Raw genomic sequence first — 19,896 nt, 5'->3', positions numbered from 1 at the left:
AGACTGGGCAGGTGAGCCACGTCTGTTTACAGTGAGATTGTGCATCTTACTGGGGGGCTTGTGAGCGGCCAGGCCCTTGGTGTCCCCAGCACGTTGCCTGCCAAGAGCCATGGCTGCTGGCTGCTTTCCCATTAACCTGCCTGTGCCTATTTCCTCCCCGGGATGGAGGGCTGAGGTCACAAGAGTAAACCAGGACGGTGCCAGGGGCCGCCTCTCACCTTGGACTTCTGTGAGCCAGTGGGGCTGGTTGTAATGCTCTGAGGCGATGGTGAGCGTGTTGAGGAACACCAGGAAAATCACCAGCCAGTAGAAGATGTTAGATTTGACCGCTGCGCGACACTTTCTTCTGCAGAACCGGTTCCACCGGCGCCAGTAGCGGCTGGAAAGGGGCGAGGAGAGAAGGATGGGGAGGGAGCTGGCTGTGGAATTCAGATTCCTCCTAGTCCGAAAGGCAGCACTGCGGCTTCCTCTCACCATGAACTGACCTGGCCTCGCACTGGAGCAGTGCAACCTGGCGGTGAGGAGACAAGCTTTCCATCACGTTAACCAGGCTCTACCACTTAGTTATGGGGCCTTGGGTTTATCCCTGCTCCCTTCTAAGCTTTGGTTCTCTCGTCTGTGAGAGGGGAACAGGGCCAATCTCACAGGGTTGTGGTGGGGATTGATAAAATACCATATAATGCATCTGGTATGAAGCTGAAGGTGCTCAAAAAATGGGAACTATTTTTATTTTGCAATAACGGCCTTCTTAGGAGTAGTATTGCAAGCATAAGAGCACGACTAGCAGCGACGGTAGTTACGGTTACCAGTAACAGTTACGGCTGATGGAACCTCCTGTGTGCCTCCTCCCAAATTCTTGAGATAATTCTGCAAAACAGGCGTTATCCCGATTTTGAGGAGGAGAAAACGAAGGGCTGTGGGGGTGGCCTTGAGCAACATCACACAGCAGCAGAGCCAGCCTTGGTTTCCTCCCCAGACCAACGTCTCACCCTTACTCCACGCTGCCTCATGTGCACAGTGCAAAGGCAGAATCCAGATCAGAGGTTCTTGGCTTGCATGGGGTTATAGAATCTTTTGAGAATCTGACGAATATTTAGAACCTCTGTTCAGAAAAATTGGCACAGCCATACACACACACTACAGACAGTTCATGCAGCACTTGGCCGCCTTACAGCTTGGCCATGGTCCTTATGACGCTCCCATGGCCTCTTGGTTAGGGACTTTTGTCAGTAATTCTCAAACTTGGCTGTACATAGAATTACCTGGGGAAGCTTAAAAAAACAGCCAAAAAACCCCACCAGTACCCAGGCCCCAACCCCAAAACAATTACATCCCATTCTCTGGGGGCTGGGTATTTTTTAAATACCAAATATACCATCAGTATTTTTTAAAGTTGCCAGGTGGTTCTAATGTGAACCATGGCTGAGAACCTTGAAGCTAGACGATCCCACAGAAACACTCACATTCTGTAACCCTGTGGTGGAGGGATTTATAGCTTGTCCCCTCCTAGCTTACAGCGTTCATCCTCATGGTACAGAGAAAACATATAGGTGTATCTGGTAACTCAGTTGACCAAGCATGTAATAAATATCTCACTGAGCAAAGGAGAGAAGAAAAGGGTGCTGGAGAGGAGCTCGGGGGGAAGCCTGCAGAGGGCTGCGCTCAGGACTGTGACAGAAAGAATGACATGATGGGATTTGGTTTTAGAAAACCAAACAATCAAGGAAAACAACCACTCTGCCAACTTCTAGATCAGGGGTAGGATGTGGAATGCTCTTGCAGCCATCTGGATGGGAGATGACGAGGACAGTGGCTTTATTAATGGAAAAGAGGACAGTGAGTTGACAACAATTTTGGAGGCAGAATCAATAGACTTTTGAACCTGACTAGATGTGTAGGGTTAAGAGAGCAAGGTACAGAAGGGACGGCCAAAATTGCTAGCTGGGGTGATGTGGAAGAATGGCGTCTTGAACCAACACCAGTGCAGACAGGAGACGAGTGCTCTGGGCAGGGAGGTTGCGAGGAGGAGAAAGGTGGGGCACTCAGCTTGGGAATTGCGTTTGAGGGGCCTGCAGGTCATGTATGTGGAGAGACTCAGCAGGCAGTTGAAGACAGAGCCTGTCTGGGTTACAAAGAAGGCAGGGGAGAGACAAAGCAGAATGCTGGGGCGTGAATATTCGCACTCAGCTGCATTCTCGGTTTCCAGGGATGCAGACCGCTGTTGTGGATCCCTCCACTGGCCCTCAAACTGCCTTTTGAGATAGCTTGACTTCACCTATATTTCTATTCTGTCCTTTTTCTACCTTCTGTCTGTGGAAAATCTTGTTACTAAACCTTTGTTAAAATCTATTATGAGGCTAGAAAGTGGGGGGTATTTCTAAGAAGGGAATCGTTTCCTCAGCACTGCAGGGAGAACTTAGTTTTTAGCCTGCAGAACAGGGAGGGAAAAAGGATTAATAGAGCAGTGTTCTGATCTGACCCCTACATCACTGTGGGGGCTGGAAAGCCACCTCCAGTGAGCGCCAGACCTCTGCAGGGGACACTTACCTGCTTCTTGGGGGACGTTCACTACACAGAGAAGAAACGCTTGGGGTCAGAGGATTATGGTTCCCGCATGCACTCAGGGAGGCTTTCATCCCCCAGACATACCACGCTGGGTAAGAGCGAGGACAGGGGAGGGCGAAGAGAGGGGCAAAGGAATCGGACAGGGGTCCCAGGGGTCCCTAGGGAGAGGCGACCTCGTGCTGAGGAGCCTTATCTTGCCAGGGCAGGACTGCTTCTTTCCTGTTATTGTGGTTATTAATATTGTAGAGAAATTGGTAAGACAATTCTTTTCCTGAACAGTGAATTTTCAGGATGAACTCATATCTGATCTTAAATAGCTTACGTCGTAGTTTCAAAGAATATGTTTTAAATAGACACAATCTCATGTTACAGAAATCACTGATAGCTGTTACTCAGAGGCCAAAGGAAGCAAGTTTGCTTCTTTCACAGCATGCAGGAACTGACTTAGAGTCAGTTGAATATCGAGAAGCTGAGGAAGCTCCTGTTTCCCCAAGTTTGGTGGTAGTAGATGCGGGGTGCTACACAGTTGGGCCCGACCCACGGGCTGGAGCTGCTCTGCTTGGACCCCTGAAGGAGCGGCTGTCATAGACAGGGTGTATCCATTAAATGGTGCTGTTCCTGGGCACAGCCATTCAGGAGAGTCACATGGGCTTGGGCTGGGGTGGGGGTGGGCTAATTACTATCCAGAGAGAGTAAAGATAATTACACACCTCCCATTCTTCAAAATATAGCTTTGCTTGACAACTGGTTTCCTGGCAACGCTTCCTACCGTATAATAAATGTAATGGTTTATTAGAATGTGTAAATTTATTTGTGTGTTTACATATGTATGGAGGATATAGAAATTAAATGATAAAATAGGGAGGAGCAATTTGCCTGCTATTCACGTTCCCTTCATACTAACTGGAAAAGTCACTTACTCTAGGAATAGAACATCCCAAATGTAGACATAGGAGAGAAGGATGGAGATGAATGTCTCTAGTGTACATCTTCAAACTTCTATATCGTTGCATTCCCATGGCAAATTTCTGCTCACTCACCCCTGGATCCACCTCACCTCTTCCCAATATTGGGCCCTGCTCTTGCCTTTCCACCTACATGGACTGTCCCCTCACCTACCAGGACCTCCCCCTTCTATGTCCTGCACATCCTTTAGGGCTCAGCTCAAGTCCCAGCTTTTCCATGGTGAACTTTTCCAGTCTTCCCAGACACAGAACTCCTGTCACACTTACTGTCTGCATTACTCATTTTACTTACACCTTCAAAAATATTTATTAAATACCTTCCATGGGCTAGGTACTAGATATTCAAGCTACTACGATAAACAGAGTATTTGCATAAAACTCATGTGGGTGATACAGACCCCTAAGCAAGCAATCAAAGAGGGCGCTTAGCACCAGAGCAGGCTTAGTGCAGGTGCCCCGGAGCACATCAAAGGGTGTCCAAGCCAGGCGTGGAGGAGCCAGCCAAGGCTCCCAGAGGAAATGACTTGCCACTGCCTTGTATTGTCAGTTAGCTTTTACTGTATCATTCTTGCCTCTCCAATGAGATCCTAAGATCCTAGAGGGGAAGGGACTGTCTTCCCCTTTGTTCTAGACCCACAGTACTTAGCGTGATCCATTTCACATGGTAGGAGCACTTCACTGCCAGGTTGGCAGAGCAGTGGAGACAAACTTGATGCAGATTTACCAACTCCTTGTCGAAAACAAGGCTTGAGAGCCCCGGACCTCTTGTGACCCAGGGACAATGGTGAGGGTGAGGAGAGGACGGTGTCCCTAAAAGAGTTTGCTTGGCACATAATTTTTGACAGGCCTCTAGTATAGTAGACAACATCAAAATGGTGGCTACTTCAGGCTCTGTCTGGTAGCTAAAGTAAGTCTCTACCTTTTCTTTAACAGAACTGAGAACAAACAACCCACAAAATCATTAAATTTCTTTTATACATAAAAGTAATTTAAGAATGGACTATGAGAGATTGGGGCAAATTTGGACACGTGTCTGTTGCTTATGGGATGGCAGAAGTAAAGGGAACACTGGAGGCACATTTCACTGACAATGGGGCAAGACAGTCCTCCCAAATTTTAGGACCCTGTGGGGTTCACTTCAGAACTCTGTAAGGTACAGATCTGAAAACTCCAACAGGTTAGCTGATTAATCCCTTCAAATTGCATGAGACTTTTGGAATCATTTGTTCCATAACTGTTTAAAACCTATTCTGAACAGTGAGCCCCAAATGTTGCAAAATTCCTTATTGTAACTAATTCCTCAAAGTGGAGACTTGGCTTGCCAAGAGAATACCTTAATATTGCCCTAAAATCATAAGTCCATTAATTTACTGAATTTTCCCTAAAAGCTCTGTTCTTTTTTTGTTTTTTTTTGGTGAGAAAGATCAGCCTTGAGCTAACATCTGCCAATCCTTCTCTTTTTGCTGAGGAAGACTGGCCCTCGGCTAACATCCATGCCCATCTTCCTCCACTTTATATGGGCTGCCGCCACAGCATGGCTTGACAAGTGGTGTGTCGGTGCGCGCCCGGGATCCGAACCGGTGAACCCCAGGCTGCCGCAGCGAAGCGTGCGCACTTAACCACTTGCGCCACCGGGCCGGCCCCTAAAAGCTGTGTTCTAATATTTCTTTTAAATAAACCATTCGTTCTTGGAAATAGAATAGGACAGTTTGAAGCTCAAATTCATTCATGTCATTGTTAAACTAAGAAAGTAATCAGGAATACTTTGATTTTTTTTAAATTCAAATTTTAGATTCTTTTTTGGAGTAAAACAGGCTCTTCACTGTTTATAAGGTTATTTCTGAGTTGCAAAAGTTCTCTGTCCATTTTCCCCCATATTACCCAGTTTTTCTCCTGTATTCTCCCATTCAATCTTGGCTGCCACAATCAGACAGACAGAAAGTGCGAGGACGCATTTTTCTTACACATGCAGTGGAAACCTTAGCAGCAGACAGAAACTGCTCCATGTGTACTTGATAATTTTGATGGCATTTTCAATCCATTGCCAGTCTTTGATATTCCCCGAACATACACCATCAGTGGGCTCTAGAATCTGGACTCGACAGCCACCATTTGACATCTGCGCAGACCCCTTAGGGCCACACTCTCTGGTGCAGTAGCCACTAGCCACGTGTGGCTATTGAGCACTTGAATTGTGGCCAGTCCAAATTGAGATGTGTAGTAACTGTAAAATACACACTGGATTTCAAAGACGTAGGACAAAAAAAATGAATGTAAAATATCTCATCAATAATTTTTATATTAATAACATGTTGAAATGATAATGTTTTAGATACATTGGGTTAAATAAATTATATTAAGATTAATTTCACCTGTTTTTAATTTTTAACGTGGCTACTAGAAAATTTTAAAAAGTGCACATGTGGCTCACATTACATTTCTATCCAATAACACTGTGGTAGAGCCACCCACCCCGTGCCCACAATACAACAGCTAAGCAAAGACAGGGGCTAGCATTCCTGGGCAGAACCTATCACCAGGATGGCACGGTGGTTAGCAGCACGGGTCCTGGGTGTGGGTTGTGACTCGGCCATATATGAGCCCCGTGGCCCTGGGCCCCTCTCAGCCTCAGTATCCTCATCTGAAAAGGGGTTTAATGATAGTGCCAACCTACTGGTAAGAAGCCTTTTGGGAATACAAAGTCTTCTCTCCGTATTTCTGTGGCCTGCGCTTCCTTTAGGGCTCAGCTCAAGTCCCAGCTTTTCCATGGCAAACTTTTCTAGTCTTCCCAGACTCAGAACTCCTGTCACACTTACTCATTTTTTTTTTACCTTTTTTTATTTCCTGAGGAAGATTTGCCCTGAGCTAACATCTGTGCCAATCTTCTGCTATTTTGTATGTGGGTCACTGCAATAGCATGGCTGGCAGGGGTGTAGGTCTGCACCCAGGATCCGAACCCGTCAACCTGGTCTGCCAAAGCAGAGTGCACCGAATTTAACCACTGCGCCACACGGCTGGTCCCTGTTGTATCTTGAATAGTAGCTGCAGAGGTCAAATGGCTGGTTTGTAGGAAGTTAAGAACATAGCAGAGGGAGCCAAGCCGCAAAGCTGAGCAGAGCCCAGAGTTAAGGGGTCTTTCCTAACTAAGTTAGGGGGCTTTAAGGAAAGCAACTGTTCTTTCCTCTTTTTCAAAAGCACAGGATACACCATAGATCACTGGATAAGAAAATGTTCCCAGAGTGCCCTGGGTATCTAACTAGACAGAGTCCATACAAATATGCACTTTCTTTTCTATCCTCCAGATCATGTTCATTTGTTCATTCATTTCTTCATTTATGATGCACTCATTTGCATATAATGAGAAAGATATTTTGGAAATATTTTTATATCCCTTACTCCTATTGTGTGGGGCTTTGGAACTGTCAGAAGCACAAAACGCTTTCTCAGCTTTGGCTGTCCAGTTAGATATTTTGTTACTGAGGCAAGACCATTCATTTGTTCACTTACTCAGCACACATTTATTCCATCCCTATTATGTACCAGCCACTTCTCCAGATGCAGGAGACACAGCAGTAAGATCCAAGCCTTACTGAGAGAGAGGACTTTCTATATTTCCAGGACTCGTGTTCACGTAATAGGAGCTAGGCCTGGCAGACTTCTCCCTAGATTTTCACGTGAAGGAGGTCATGGCTTGAGAGAAAGAGGAAGGGGAGAAAAGCCTGAATTTTCCAGTCCCAGTAGAATATGGAAGAAAGAAGGTGTCGGAAGTAGAGGAGAAAGTCAGACACCAGAGTTATTTAATTCTCAGTCTTTGGTACCAAGCCTCAAGAGGTTAGGGAGTGTTGCTTTAGAAACACCCAGATTGTCATGGGGAGGCCCAGGGACACTGGGGCTAGTGGGTAGTCTCTACTGGGTGTAGTGGGGCGGGGGGGCTGTAGGCCCCTGGAGAATGTCAGCCTTTGGCTTAGTGCTCCATCCAGACTGGTGAAGAGGTAGTGATGGGGGGCAGGCAGGTGGGTGAGCCTGCCCTGGTGCTCTGGGTTCCCCATAGCTTGTGCATGGAGTATGACGGGCCTGGAAGTGTCCGTGCACTCAGATGAGGTGTGGGGGTGCTAAAGTCAGTGGACCAATACAGCTTGGGGGTCAGAGAACAGAGGTGGAGGTTTTAAGATCAGATACAAATATGGGGGCCCGTGGACTTAGTGGTGGATGCCCAAACCAGATAGACCTGCTGCACCTCAGCAGGCACCAGTTCAGAGAGCAGCCCAGACTAGCCACTGCACAGCAAAGATGAGCAGAGGTCTCAGGAGGACTCCAGGACCTGTCCTGAGCAAGCCCTCTTTACTTCCTGGGATCCTGAAGTCCCCACCCCCCAGCTTCCAGACCCTGTCCTGGAGAGGAGCTGGGCAAAGGATACATGAGAGATGGAACATTTTATCTTAAGGGACTATTTAAAATACGGCATTGGGCTACATTTACCCAGGTGGACTAAAATTTAGTGTTATTTATGCTCCTGCTACACAGTAGGTGAGGCTAGGGAAGCCAGACTAGATCCATTATGAAACATAAACAACCAATATCTTTCGGCATGTACAAACTTTGGGGTATAAATTCGCATCCCCACTCCACATATCCATCCATTCATCCAGTCAACACACACATATGGATAGCCTGCCACTGGACAGGCACTTAGCTGGATTCCTGGAAATAATCTCTCTCCGGCATGCAGAGACTGCTGGGGAAAACAGGCCTATGAGCCAATCAATGGAGTGAACCATGGTAAGTGCTGTGATAGAGGCATGAGCAAAGCACTATGGGAATGGAGGGGGTGAATAACTCCCCTGGGGAGTTTGCAGAAGGTGTCACAGATGCAATAACATTTGAGGTTCTTAACATAAGTCTGAGTTCTCTAGATGAAGACATGGGGACATGGTGATTCAGTTAGAAGAAAGGCCCTTATGTACCAGAAGACAGGGAACTTTCTGGTAACTGCAAGAAATTCCATGTGGTTAGAACAAAGGGTATGTTTAGGGGAGTGTGGGAGGTGAGGCTGGAAAGGCAGACAGGGGGCTGAGACCATGGGTCCCGTGGAAGGTTCTGAAGCAGAGCAGTGTCATAATCCTATGTGCTTTCCATAATCCTTCAAGTCCATATCTCATCGTGTTCCATAAACATGAAACAGTCACGAATAGTAGCAAGTGTTTACATTATATTTATTTTAACTGGACTTTATCTTATAAGGGAGAGGGAGACATTAGCTCTCACCACCTCCTAGGGATGGTGCTGCCAAAAAGACTGACAGTCAAAGAGGATTCAACAAATACGAACCCTGAATTATCTGCCTGATCTGATCCATAAGCCTCTTTTTGATAGTCGTGCAAAAGGGAGCAGTTACCCCCTTAGAAGAACACCCCTCACCCTGCCACCCCATCTGGTAGGTTTGACCTTGGGCTACCCAAAAGGGTAGCTGGGGACAGAGCTGGCAGGCAGCAGGAAAGAACAGCAGCATGCATCTCACTCACCTGAACTTAGACTTGGAGATCCGGTGGCTGAAAGAGAAAAAGGAGACATTACCAAACGACACACACATTTTCTTCTCTTTCAAAGATATTCAACAAGGCCAGAGAAGTCTGATGTTCCCCGGGTGACTGCATACGGGCACTGGATGGATGTGTGGTATGAACTTTGGAGAGAAAACCCTATTTGTCAGCATCTCCTGGCGTGTTCATGTGTTTGAATGTGGAGACTGAGGGCTGGCCCAGCTGACAAATCTACAAATCCAGTATCTTCTAAGTGGAGACAATGCTCCCTGGAGAGGGAGAGGGCCGTGTTCTCAGATGACCAGTGTCTCCCAGCAGGTTCCATGAGGTCAGGTTAGACAGCGTGTTAGGAATGCTGCACCTTGAGAAGAGCCCTAGAGGAGAGGAAGGCCTCTCCTGAAGGCACGAGGATCTCACCAGCCAGAAACCACAGACAGGAACACATTGGTGAAGGCTCCACTGCTGTAAAAGCAGGAGCCTACCCAGTGCTGGGGTATGAAGTGAAGATGAGCAAAAGGAGCCAGCTGGAAACTGAGAGGCCACTACGGTCCTGGCCCAAGGGCTGCAAACTGGGCATAAAGAAACAGCCAAGGGGCCTGGGCAGAAACCCGGGATGCTGACAGTCATGTGCAATCCCGAAGACTTGGGGGACTTCTGGGCAGAAGCACAGGGAAGGTGTGCCGGTGGCAGACTCGAAGGGTCATCATATGGGGAGGACAGGTACATTGAAGGGTGGAGACTTCAAGGAGGTCCTGAGAATATCTGTTCAGATAGGAGAGTCCAGGGGAGGCTGGATGGAGGCAGGCTGGGAGAGGAGGGAGGGAGGACGGGAAGGAGAGAAAGAGGGAGGGGGAGAGAGAGAGAGAGAGAGAGAGAGAGAGAGAGATGGGGGGAGGGGGGAGAGAGAGAGAGAGAATATAAGCACTTGAGACAAAAAAACGGAAGGCAACGTGTCAGAGAAAGCTTGGGTGTTAAGGTAGTGAACACTGGGGAGATTGCAGGTGGAGTGCCCATGCTCAGATGGACATGCAGGAAGACACAGAATGCAAGTTAGAGATGAAGAAAGGGATGGAGACAGCAGTAGAGAGACAAAGAGAGATGCAGAGAGAACACAGGGACGGGGAGTTCTTGGAGGTTACTGCTGCAAGCCTGTGTTGTCCCAGTTCAGCACACAGTGAGCTCTGTCGCATAGCAAGAAAACAACCCCTCTCGTTATTTTTTATTAAAAAAAAAATTAAACCAGAATATGTGACAAGTGGCAAAGCCATCGTGCATGAGATAATTATATCTCTGGGGCACTGAGATTCTGAGCCAAGTGCCTTTGCTGCTCTGAACGGTTAGCTAATAACCTTTTCCCACCCCCAAAGACTGCCTGCTAGGACTGGAGGGTTTAATCACATATTAACAAAGCATGTGGGTGGGGGACTGGGAGCCAAGGGAGCATTTTTATTTAGAGCCACAGTTTAATGGGGGAAACAAATGTTTCCAGCTGCTAATTGGGTGATGGGGAATCCGGGTGCTCTCTTCTCCAGCAGGGCCATGCTGAGCTTGGGACCGTCGGGGTCTCCCCCAGTCTTGCTTTTAGGCAACTGACTCTCCTTGCTGTTAAACATAAGTCAGAGTGGATGCATGGCCTTTAGCCTTGTGGCTGTCTACAGAGCTGGGCCTGGCCCCAGGCTTTCTCTCAGAAATGTCCCAGTGATCCTCTCTGGGGTCCCTTCAATGCAGACCACATGCCCTTCCCTGTAAGGCTCTCTCGCACTCTCTCTCTCAGTCCAAGTGAGTCATAAGCAAAAGTGGGTTCTTAAAAACACCTAATGGGGAGACCAAATCTCAGTGCTCCTATATCCTAAGGCAATGACTCTGGGATGTGGGCACAGGGGAGGACCAGGGCTAGGGGTGACTGTTTGAAATGAGGTCCTAGTTCAAGCATGGTCATTGGCTATGGGTCCTTCCTTGGCATTCTGGCACATTCTGAAGAGGAGGAAATGGAGCAGGACTTTCTCTTCCACTTAGTTACAAGTCCTGATGTATAACCGTGGGCACCTCACCTGAAGACTGATTTTTGTTGTTGTTGCTGTTCTCAGGGGATTGTGAGCATAATTTTAGGCTTGCTGGATCCAAAACATTCATCCCCTCTTAAGCACCATATTACTTAAGCACCCCTACTTAAGAAGGGGGAGGGTATTGCTCAAGCGGCATGTGTCTGGAGGAAAAGGAAAAGCCCAGCCCTTGGAAAGTCAAGGTTAGAACTCTGTAAAGCCCAATTGCCTTGACTTCTCCATACTTCCTTGTACAGGTGGGAGTCAACCACAGGACTCCACTTCGTGTAAACAGAGGGAACCCACTGTTTGGCCGTCTTTCACCTCCTGGGACTTCACCACCAGCTCAGGGTTTGGAAAGCGGGTCCATCCCACTGTGTGAGTAAGCAAGCTAGGGAGCATGTGGGTGCCTTGTGTCATGGCACCACTCCACATTCAGGGCTGTTTGACATGTGCAAATGCTTCTTCCTACTGATTAAACCACCTCAGATTCCAACGAGGCCTCAGAACAGTAGAGACCTCCAACTTCTCCAATCCCCAATGGGGCATGCACAGCTTGCTCAGAAGGCTTCTTGGCTTTTTCCATCATTATTATTCTAGTGAGGTAAAATTCCACTGGGTTGGACCTGAAGTTCATTGAACCCAAGACACTTTCTCTGTCCAGGCCTCCAAGACAAAACTTCTAGGAAACCATAATTTTCTTTGTTGATATTAAGGTTCAAAATTAGAGACAAATCTAAAACTCCTTTTATTTCGCTTAGTTATTCAATTTGCATTTGTCATTATTTGACAAATATTTGAACTTCCTGGGAGCTATTTATATTTTCAGTCTCTCTCCCCCTCTTAGAGTAACGAGCACCATATGTTTATTACCTGCTATATGACATAGTATTTCCCTGAATTGTCCCAATTTGCCTTTCACATAAGTCAGAGGGCACTGTAGTCACTATCAAGGTTGACACACATCTGACTCAACCTTGAATCCACAACTGTAACACCACCCACAGCTGTCACCACTAGCAGGGTCACACTCTGGGCCTTGTCATCGCAGAGCATTGCTCCAACTACTGGGGGACAAACTCAGTTGCTCCGCATCTCTGGTCAGAGTCTCCGCCTCCATTACCCCTCCTGCTCTTTCACCAAACCCAATTTTTGCCCTCCCTGGGTCTTCCCAATCACTCACACCCTTTCAGGGCTCCCAGGCTAATGTCAGACTTGACCTCCAGTACCCAGTGTGGCCCCACGGTCACATCAATGCTGCCTTCAACACAACGTAGACTCCCATACTGCCTGGGCCTCCTGCTGTGCCTGCTTGGCTAAACCCTGACCCTGGTTCACAACATTGCCTGTTTTTAGCTCTTCCAGGCTGCAGAGCCTGCAAAAAACATGTCAAATTGTTCTGCGAGGCTGACTCCACATTTATGATGTCAGTCTCCACCGCAGCTTCAGTACTGCTCAGCAATCTGAGTGACCTCTCGGTGACTCATAGTTCAAATCTTCTGTATTGTCCTCCAGGTTCCTAGGACACCAAACCCTCACTTTCTGTGATGAGATGATAGATTATTTGGTATGACTCCTATCATTGACCCTCTTCATCAGAGCTTCTTTCTGAGTCTATATTTATAAACGGTAACCTTTGAGAGCTGTAAGGAACCCTTAGATACCACCTGGATCTATGGTTTGTAATTTATCAAGTTATAGAATGCTTTATTCACATGAAATCTTACACAGAAGCCCGACATGTAATAGAGGTGAAAGCGGTCCCCTTCTGTGGTCCCTGCCATTCCCAGGACCCCTAGGCCTCTGCACCCTGAACCAACCAAAAGGCCGACCCCTTCGTTTGCCAGAGGACAAGACTGAGACTCTGAGCGGAAGTGCTTTGGTTGAGGTCACATGGCTGGTTGGTGGCTCACTGGGACTAGACCCCAGGATTCCTGAAGCCAGGTCTCTTTCCCTCTTCCAGTTAGTCCCAGAGGTAAAGGAACTCCTTCTTCCTGTGTAAATACAGTGTTTCCAACTGTCTTTGAAGTGGCCCTTCCCTTCCTTGTAAGAGGTGTCTTCCTATAAGCACTCGTTGCCATTCCAGCATCTTTAGCCTCTCCCTTTTCACTGGCTTCTTCTTTGCCTTAAAGATTAGTCTAGACTTTACTATGATGAAAAACAAGCCCTCACTTGCCATTGCTGCCTCCTCTTTCTCCTACCCTGTTTTCCTCTCTCCCTTCCATGGCCTCGCTTCTCGAGTGAGTGCCCTAGGCTGGCTCATGTCCACACCCTCTCCTTTACCGAGACTCCAACTCCCACAATCAAGTCCTGTAGAGTATGGCTCCAGAACACACAAATAATCCATCCGCTTCTTCCAACTCTACGCGTGACTCCAGCCTGATCCACCATCCTCTTGCACCTCGGGAACTGCTGTTGAGACCGTTTCACTGTGTGCCTACTTCCTATCAGCCTCGCTCCTACCCATTCTTCTAACATCAAAGTGATCCTTCAAGAATGCAGAGCTCACCAAATCAACCAGTTCCACATTCTTGTGACTTCTCGCGTTCAATGACTCCTCATGGTCTTGCGGTAAAGACCAAGATCGTTAGGATCTATCAGGCCCTTCCCCGTCTCCAGTCTTGTCTCCCCGACTATCCCCCCATGTCTGCCTTGGCGGCACTGGCCTTCTCTCAGTTCTTCCACCCGAGGGCCTTGAAACACAGTTGGAATATTCTTCCTTAGTCTTCACCTCAACAATGTATGTTCACTCTTCAGTTCTCAGCTTAAATTTTAATTCTTCAAAGGAGTTTTTCCTAACCTGCCAGTCTAAATCAGGTCCCTCCCTCTATTATTAACCCTCATGGCAGTTACTTCTTAAAATTTATCCCAATTTATAATGACTTATTTACTTGTTTAATGTCACTTTCACATCAGATTGAGAGCTCCAATGAGATGGTGTCAATTTGCTCGATTGCTACGTATCCCCATCGCCCAGCACCAAGCTGGGCATCCTGTGGAATCAATGTACAAAGAAACAGCTCTGTCTTGAAATCGTTCCCCCTGAGGCTTCCAGGCGAGTACCGCCGTCTGCTCACCTAACACCTCTTTGTCTGGTTCATTTACTTGTTCTTATTCTTCTGTGTGTCACTTTCCCAATGGTCAGCCCTTGGTCTTCTGCCTCTATTCCTCTGTGAACAACTCTTGTCCTATAACCTCATTAATAGTTTTTATACGGATAGCCTCAAACACGTGGCTCCATCCCTGTTCCACGTAGAGCCTTTGACCTCCACATCCTGCTGCCGGTGTGACATCTGCAAGCCCCTCTGGTTGGGCTCCGGCTTCAAGTGTTACTTCAGCATCCTTATAGTCTTCTGTCTTCAGACCTCGATGGCTCCTTCCTCTTCATCACCTCTCCTCCCCGCCTGCCCCTCCCTACCAAAATAGCATATTGCAGTTCCTTTCTCTCTGCCCCCACCACTTCAGGAACCATCTTCATCCAGGCCTTCTCACTACATAGAAACCCTCATCTGACCTCATCTCACCAAACACAACTTTTAGCTCTTAGCTTTAAAGACTAGCGTCTCACTGTCTCCTCACCATCACACTCAGGCTCAGCCCCTAGCCTGTCCTCATGCTGTCTCTCCTACTAGGAATGTTGGCATTCTCATCCCGTCACTGCCTGAGGCAGGGGGTGGGGAGGGGAGTGGGTTGGGGGAAGACCATAATTTATTAGGTACATATTATAATTCCGGCACTGTGACTATGTATTTTACACACACAGAGTAGATGCATAAACGTGGATATTCATGGGGATAACAGGGACCATTTCTACAGAGCTCTCAAGTCCGCAGAGCATATCCTCAAGAAATGACAGATGTATTAGAGATGTCAGCGTCCCCTATGGGGGACAATCATGTTCTTCTTACAACAGAGCCTCCATGCTTTCCTGAAACTACTCCCAAGTGACCCCCTGATGGCAGCCCCATGGTCCCTCCTGGTCTGCCACTTGGGCCATGCCCACAAGCCAGAGTTGCAGGGTCCTGGATCATCTTCCTCCCAACCCCACTTGGTGTCAAGAAGACAGAAAGGCCTAGACCTGATGGGCTTTGAAGGCTTGCTGTCTGCCTTTCCCTACTGTGGCTGTCTGGGGCCCACTTCCAGAAACTCAAGTGCTTGTTTTGTATGGTTCCAAAAGAAGAGGAGAGGGAAAAGGCTTGGACTGCTGCTGAAAAATGTAATTAGCACTGTATTTTAACAACATTTCGACAATAATTGCTTCCCAACAATGCTGAGAAATCTGCAGTGCAGACTCCCTGGTGCCACTGTCAGAGTGAGTGATATTGAAGGCCCTGTGTCCCCTGGAAACAGAAGTTGCAAGAGCTGGTCTATTCCTAAGCCTCGTTTCCCTTCTCCTTTGGCTCAGAGGCCACCCTCAAGGCTGGCATGGCTTATGTTCAGATTTACCTACAGCCAACCTTTTAAAAAGGGTTAGGTTTGCCCAGACCATTGAGTCATTTCAGAGAGGAAGGGTGAGATAAGGTGCCGTTTCACTGCTGGAGTGATTTACAAACCCATTTTCTTTGGGACTGGTCCTACTTGGAGCCTTCTGCTTGTGGTGCCTGTCAGTGACTGGGGTGAGTTTACAGGTCTTACTCCTACCAGGCAACAGGAGAAGCAGCCTCCACTTCCCAGCGTGGAAGCTGAATGGCCCAGGAGGCCTCATGCTCAAGGTCAATGTGACCCCCTGACCGAACACAACTTTAATTTTTGGACTCTGCTTTCTGAGACACTGGTAATGAAACCAGCAGTTTGCTTACTTTTAGCAGTTAAACCATTTTTTCCCGTCATTTTTTTTGGGGGTGGGACATTTCCCAAGGACTACTGGTTTCCATTTTTAAGATCAAACTAATGGGTGATTGTGATAATCCACGTGTAAACTGTTCCTCCTCACACCTGCCGGGTCCCGGGCCAAAGTCAGCTCCCCAAAGCCAGGGACTGGGGTCTGACCCAGGGAAAGGGAAGATGTGAACATCTAGGCTGGGGCTTATGTGGGAGGAGGGGGCCGTGTTCTAGGCTAAGCACAGGTGAATTTTTTATTAACTCAAGTCTGTATTCCAGGCACCTCTGTTTCCCTTCGCTAGACGGATAACTTCGTGATGCAGATAAGGTTTATTACCGCCCAGTGTATTTTCTTACCTGTTGGATTTTCTTCCAGGTCACATTTATCGGAATGGAAAGGTGGCTAGCAGGACCCAGGGAACTTAACATAGCTATCTCTTATGAAAGGGGGTGAGAGGGGCTGGGAAGAAACAGACTTCAGAGCCACCCCAACCCCACACACACTCTCTGTATTTCTCTGACGTGGTGGGAAGGGGCTCAAAATCCAGGAGTCAGAGCCTCGCAGAAGCACTGAACTGAAGACTAGGCTCAACTTAAGACTCATCCCCTCCCAGGGCCACACTCAACCTAGGCCCTCCTCTCCCCACACAGGTAACCACCTGAGGTTTCTGTTTCTTGCTGTGCTTGGATCTCTACCCCTCCCAGCGAGAAGCCAACCCGTTGTGACTTCAGGACACAGCTTCCCTGCCCGCGACCCGGAAAGCTCCAGCCGTGCCTACTCACGCCAGCCTGGCCCCGCAGTTCTCTCCCTCGATGTCACCTCCAGGCACATTTTCTGTGTTGACAGACTCGGTCTCACTTGTAGGCATGCTCACTGCAAGAGTCGAAGTGATGCCGAGCCAGGCATTGAGGGTGGGGAGGAAAGGGGAGAGAAGAACATTAGTTTGCAACACACCCAATCCCAAGACGGAGGCTGCTGGGGTAGGGGGCCTGAGCAGCACCTGCTAGTCGGGGCAGGGGTGCTGCTGCGAGCAGGCTGGGCCCTGGCACTGCCCTGGCCAGGATCAGGGATTTCCTTGACTGATATGCCTGCTGCTCATGTAGGGTAAGTTTTGCTGCCAAGGGCACTCTAAACTAGTAGGAATGTGGGAGGAAATCTGGTGATAAGATCCTTTACCTAATAGCAGACATCCTGAAAACGCTGCCCATTGAATCCTTTCTCTACCCTCAACTCTACGCCTTTGGAGAAGCTGTGCAAGGTTTTCCATTTTCATCCTCTACTTGCCACAAAAAGAGGAGCATTCATGAAAATATTTTATTTCCCTTACTTCTTTCCACCCACCAATTCTAAGAGGTACCATCCCCAAACTTAGGGCCCAGTTTGTTTGTTGAGAGGGCATTTTTGCCACCTGCGTGAACTAGATGCACTTGGAGGAATGCCCTTTGTCCTGTAGTGCATGATGGTTCCTGAGTCAATTATGTCTAGGACTGTACCTGAAATGGGGAGCTTGACATGAATGGCCATTACCAGAATCAGGTACTAAGATACAAACTAGCACTGCAGACATCAGGAATGAGGAGCACAATTGTGGAATCTACCAAATTAAGTTTAAATGTGGCTTGAAGATAGATTGCAGGGTTACTATCTCCCCTGTCAGCAGTCTTGACATGCCCATCTCAACAGGTTGACCTGGGTATAAACCATCTAATTCCACTGGAACCAATCTGCCCAGTCGATCTCTAGCCTCTTCCTGAGGCAGTAGTGGGCTGAATTTCCAGAGCAGTAGGAGCTGTTTAGCTTGGAACCCAGTTTGGTGGCTTAGAAGAAGCCATTTTTTAATTATCATTTTTTATTCCAAATAAAAGTTTAACTTAAGAGAGTTTTTCTTCTTTTTCACCTTCTATTATCCTTCTAAAATGACACAAAAATGAGTTCCTTATTTTTGCCAACCTTGTTCTTTAGAGTGGCCATTACATCATCGGTCCTGGTTCAGCTCTCCTTATAGAACTGAACTCTTCACCTGGCGAGAAAATCACTAGTCCTTAGCAGCCATAGAATCTGCAATTAGTGAGGGTGTGGCATCAGGTGATGTAGCACCAGGTGACACGTCCCCATTGGGCTGCCACAGCCCAGGGAAAGACTTCTACTTGTTATAGGGATAATGTTGCTGGATGTGGATTTTCCTGTTTCTTTTCTTTTGGATGAAGACAAGATGGGCAGGTGAGAAGAGACTCATTTCAAGAACATGGAAGATACAAATAGAAAGCCCATGTCTTACCATATGTTTGTCATGTATGAGACACCTCTCTACCTTAGGATTTGTTTTCAATAAAGTCGGGTAAAAAGAAATCCAGATGTCATTTCAAAAAAGTTTGGTGCTGGCTGGGACTTTAGACATCATCCAGCTCTAACTTGTTCCCTTCACTTCACAGGACAGGAAAGTGAGGCCCAGGGAAGAGACAGATACCCAAGGTCCTGCAGTGTGTTTAGGGTAGGACTTGGCCTGAGCACAGGTGTCATGACCCCCTGTACCATGCTCATTTTGACTGCCCCCACATTGACCAACTCCCTAGTCTACACCCCAGGACAAGACGTTCTTAAAGCCTAATCGGGCCCTGGGAGCATCATAGGAGGGTGGTGAATAGCCACATAGTAGTGTTGAGTTTCACAGCATTTACATAAATTTTACAGCCTGAGGTCTGAGGGAGCTGGTGAGTGAGACCAGACTTTAGGGATGGTTTTAGCATTGGGAGTTGGGAAGACAGAACCTTCAGAGCTTGCCAGGGTTCCTTGCTGCATCCACACTAAGGAAGAAGTCATAATATTGAAGAGCCTTCGGTCTTTCAATCCATCTGTCTCCAGCCGTCTCTGATCTTCAGGCATCATTGTTTAAAGAGAGGAGCTGTGTATAAAAAGCTACCTGACTTTGTGACACTTTGCTCCCAGAGAGGCCCTTGTGTGCTAGTGGAGTGGTGTGCTGGTGGTGGTGCTAGGCTTGGAAGGACAACCAAGTTTGGAGTGGGCGGGCCTGGGCATTAGGAAGAACCACGTCATCTTCTAAATCAAAGAACTGCCTGTACCAGTACCAAGCCGGCCTTCACAGTGACCTTAATCTTGGCTGGCACTATCCAAAAGAAAGGTTCCATCAAAGAATAGCTGCTTCTGATTATCATGTCTGCTGACTTTACACATATGAGGAGATGACAAGGCAGTGGCTTTGAGTAGGACAGAGTACCATCCCCTGACAAAAACCACACATACACACAAAAACATACACACACATGAACACTGCATCGCAAGCCATCAAGAAAAATACCCTCCCGTCCAGTGCGGTAGGTACCAACACACACTTACACACACAGAGCAGGGGAACATTACCATGGGTTTCTGTGGAGTGACTAAACCAAGCCAACTTCCCTTTCTTCTGATCAAGCAAGCCCGCCGCAGCGCCTCCTTTCACAGACAAGATGGCCAGTGTCAAGAACCAGGAACAAGACATCAACAGAGAGCATGCAGTCAGCCACGGGCAAAAGAAAGAAACAAGGAACTCAGCTTTCACATAGAACATCCATTCTCATCTCCAAAAATAAACTAAAAAAACTGTAAAAAGCAATATACCAAAACATATAAGCAAACATACCAAATAGAACGAAAACCCCAAATCACATAAATTAACAACACAAAACAAATAATGGACCCTGGGGAGAAGAAATTACTCCAGCAGAGGTTTCAGTCTACACTCATAGACTGGCTAATGACTTTGAGGAGAGGGCTTCCTAGGGGGGCATACTTATCCCTGCTGCCTCCATGAGGAGGTGCCCCTTTTGCAGGCTCACATGGGGTATCTGCTAAAGTCAAACTACAGCAGTGGCGTCCCCCTCCACCCCTACCCAAAGCCCAGGTGACTTGACCTCTTCCCGATCTGAAGTGGATTAAAGGGCTCCCTCACAACTCACACCCAG

The 19,896-nt window shown here is 47.6% G+C and overlaps 1 protein-coding gene across 3 annotated transcripts in view; it reads right to left on the bottom strand.

Annotated features, from left to right (window-relative positions):
- Nucleotides 1–19,896, bottom strand: part of CACNA1C (calcium voltage-gated channel subunit alpha1 C) — a 714,534-nt gene that overhangs the window by 130,609 nt on the left and 564,029 nt on the right. For 2 of the 3 annotated variants that reach the window (XM_087442974.1, XM_087442975.1), the window contains exons 10-13: nt 19,313–19,387; nt 16,717–16,807; nt 9,053–9,079; nt 219–379 (exon numbers count right to left, since the gene is read on the bottom strand). In XM_087442974.1, coding sequence (XP_087299100.1) covers nt 219–379; nt 9,053–9,079; nt 16,717–16,807; nt 19,313–19,387 — 354 coding nt within the window. The remainder of the gene's footprint in view (nt 1–218; nt 380–9,052; nt 9,080–16,716; nt 16,808–19,312; nt 19,388–19,896) is intronic. The other variant, XM_004438792.3, reaches the window with a different exon arrangement.

The sequence above is a fragment of the Ceratotherium simum genome, chromosome 17 (assembly GCF_057802395.1).
Source record: "Ceratotherium simum simum isolate JZ-2026a chromosome 17, ASM5780239v1, whole genome shotgun sequence".
Classification (NCBI taxonomy): domain Eukaryota; kingdom Metazoa; phylum Chordata; class Mammalia; order Perissodactyla; family Rhinocerotidae; genus Ceratotherium; species Ceratotherium simum.
This window is presented reverse-complemented; position numbering and strand designations above follow the sequence as displayed.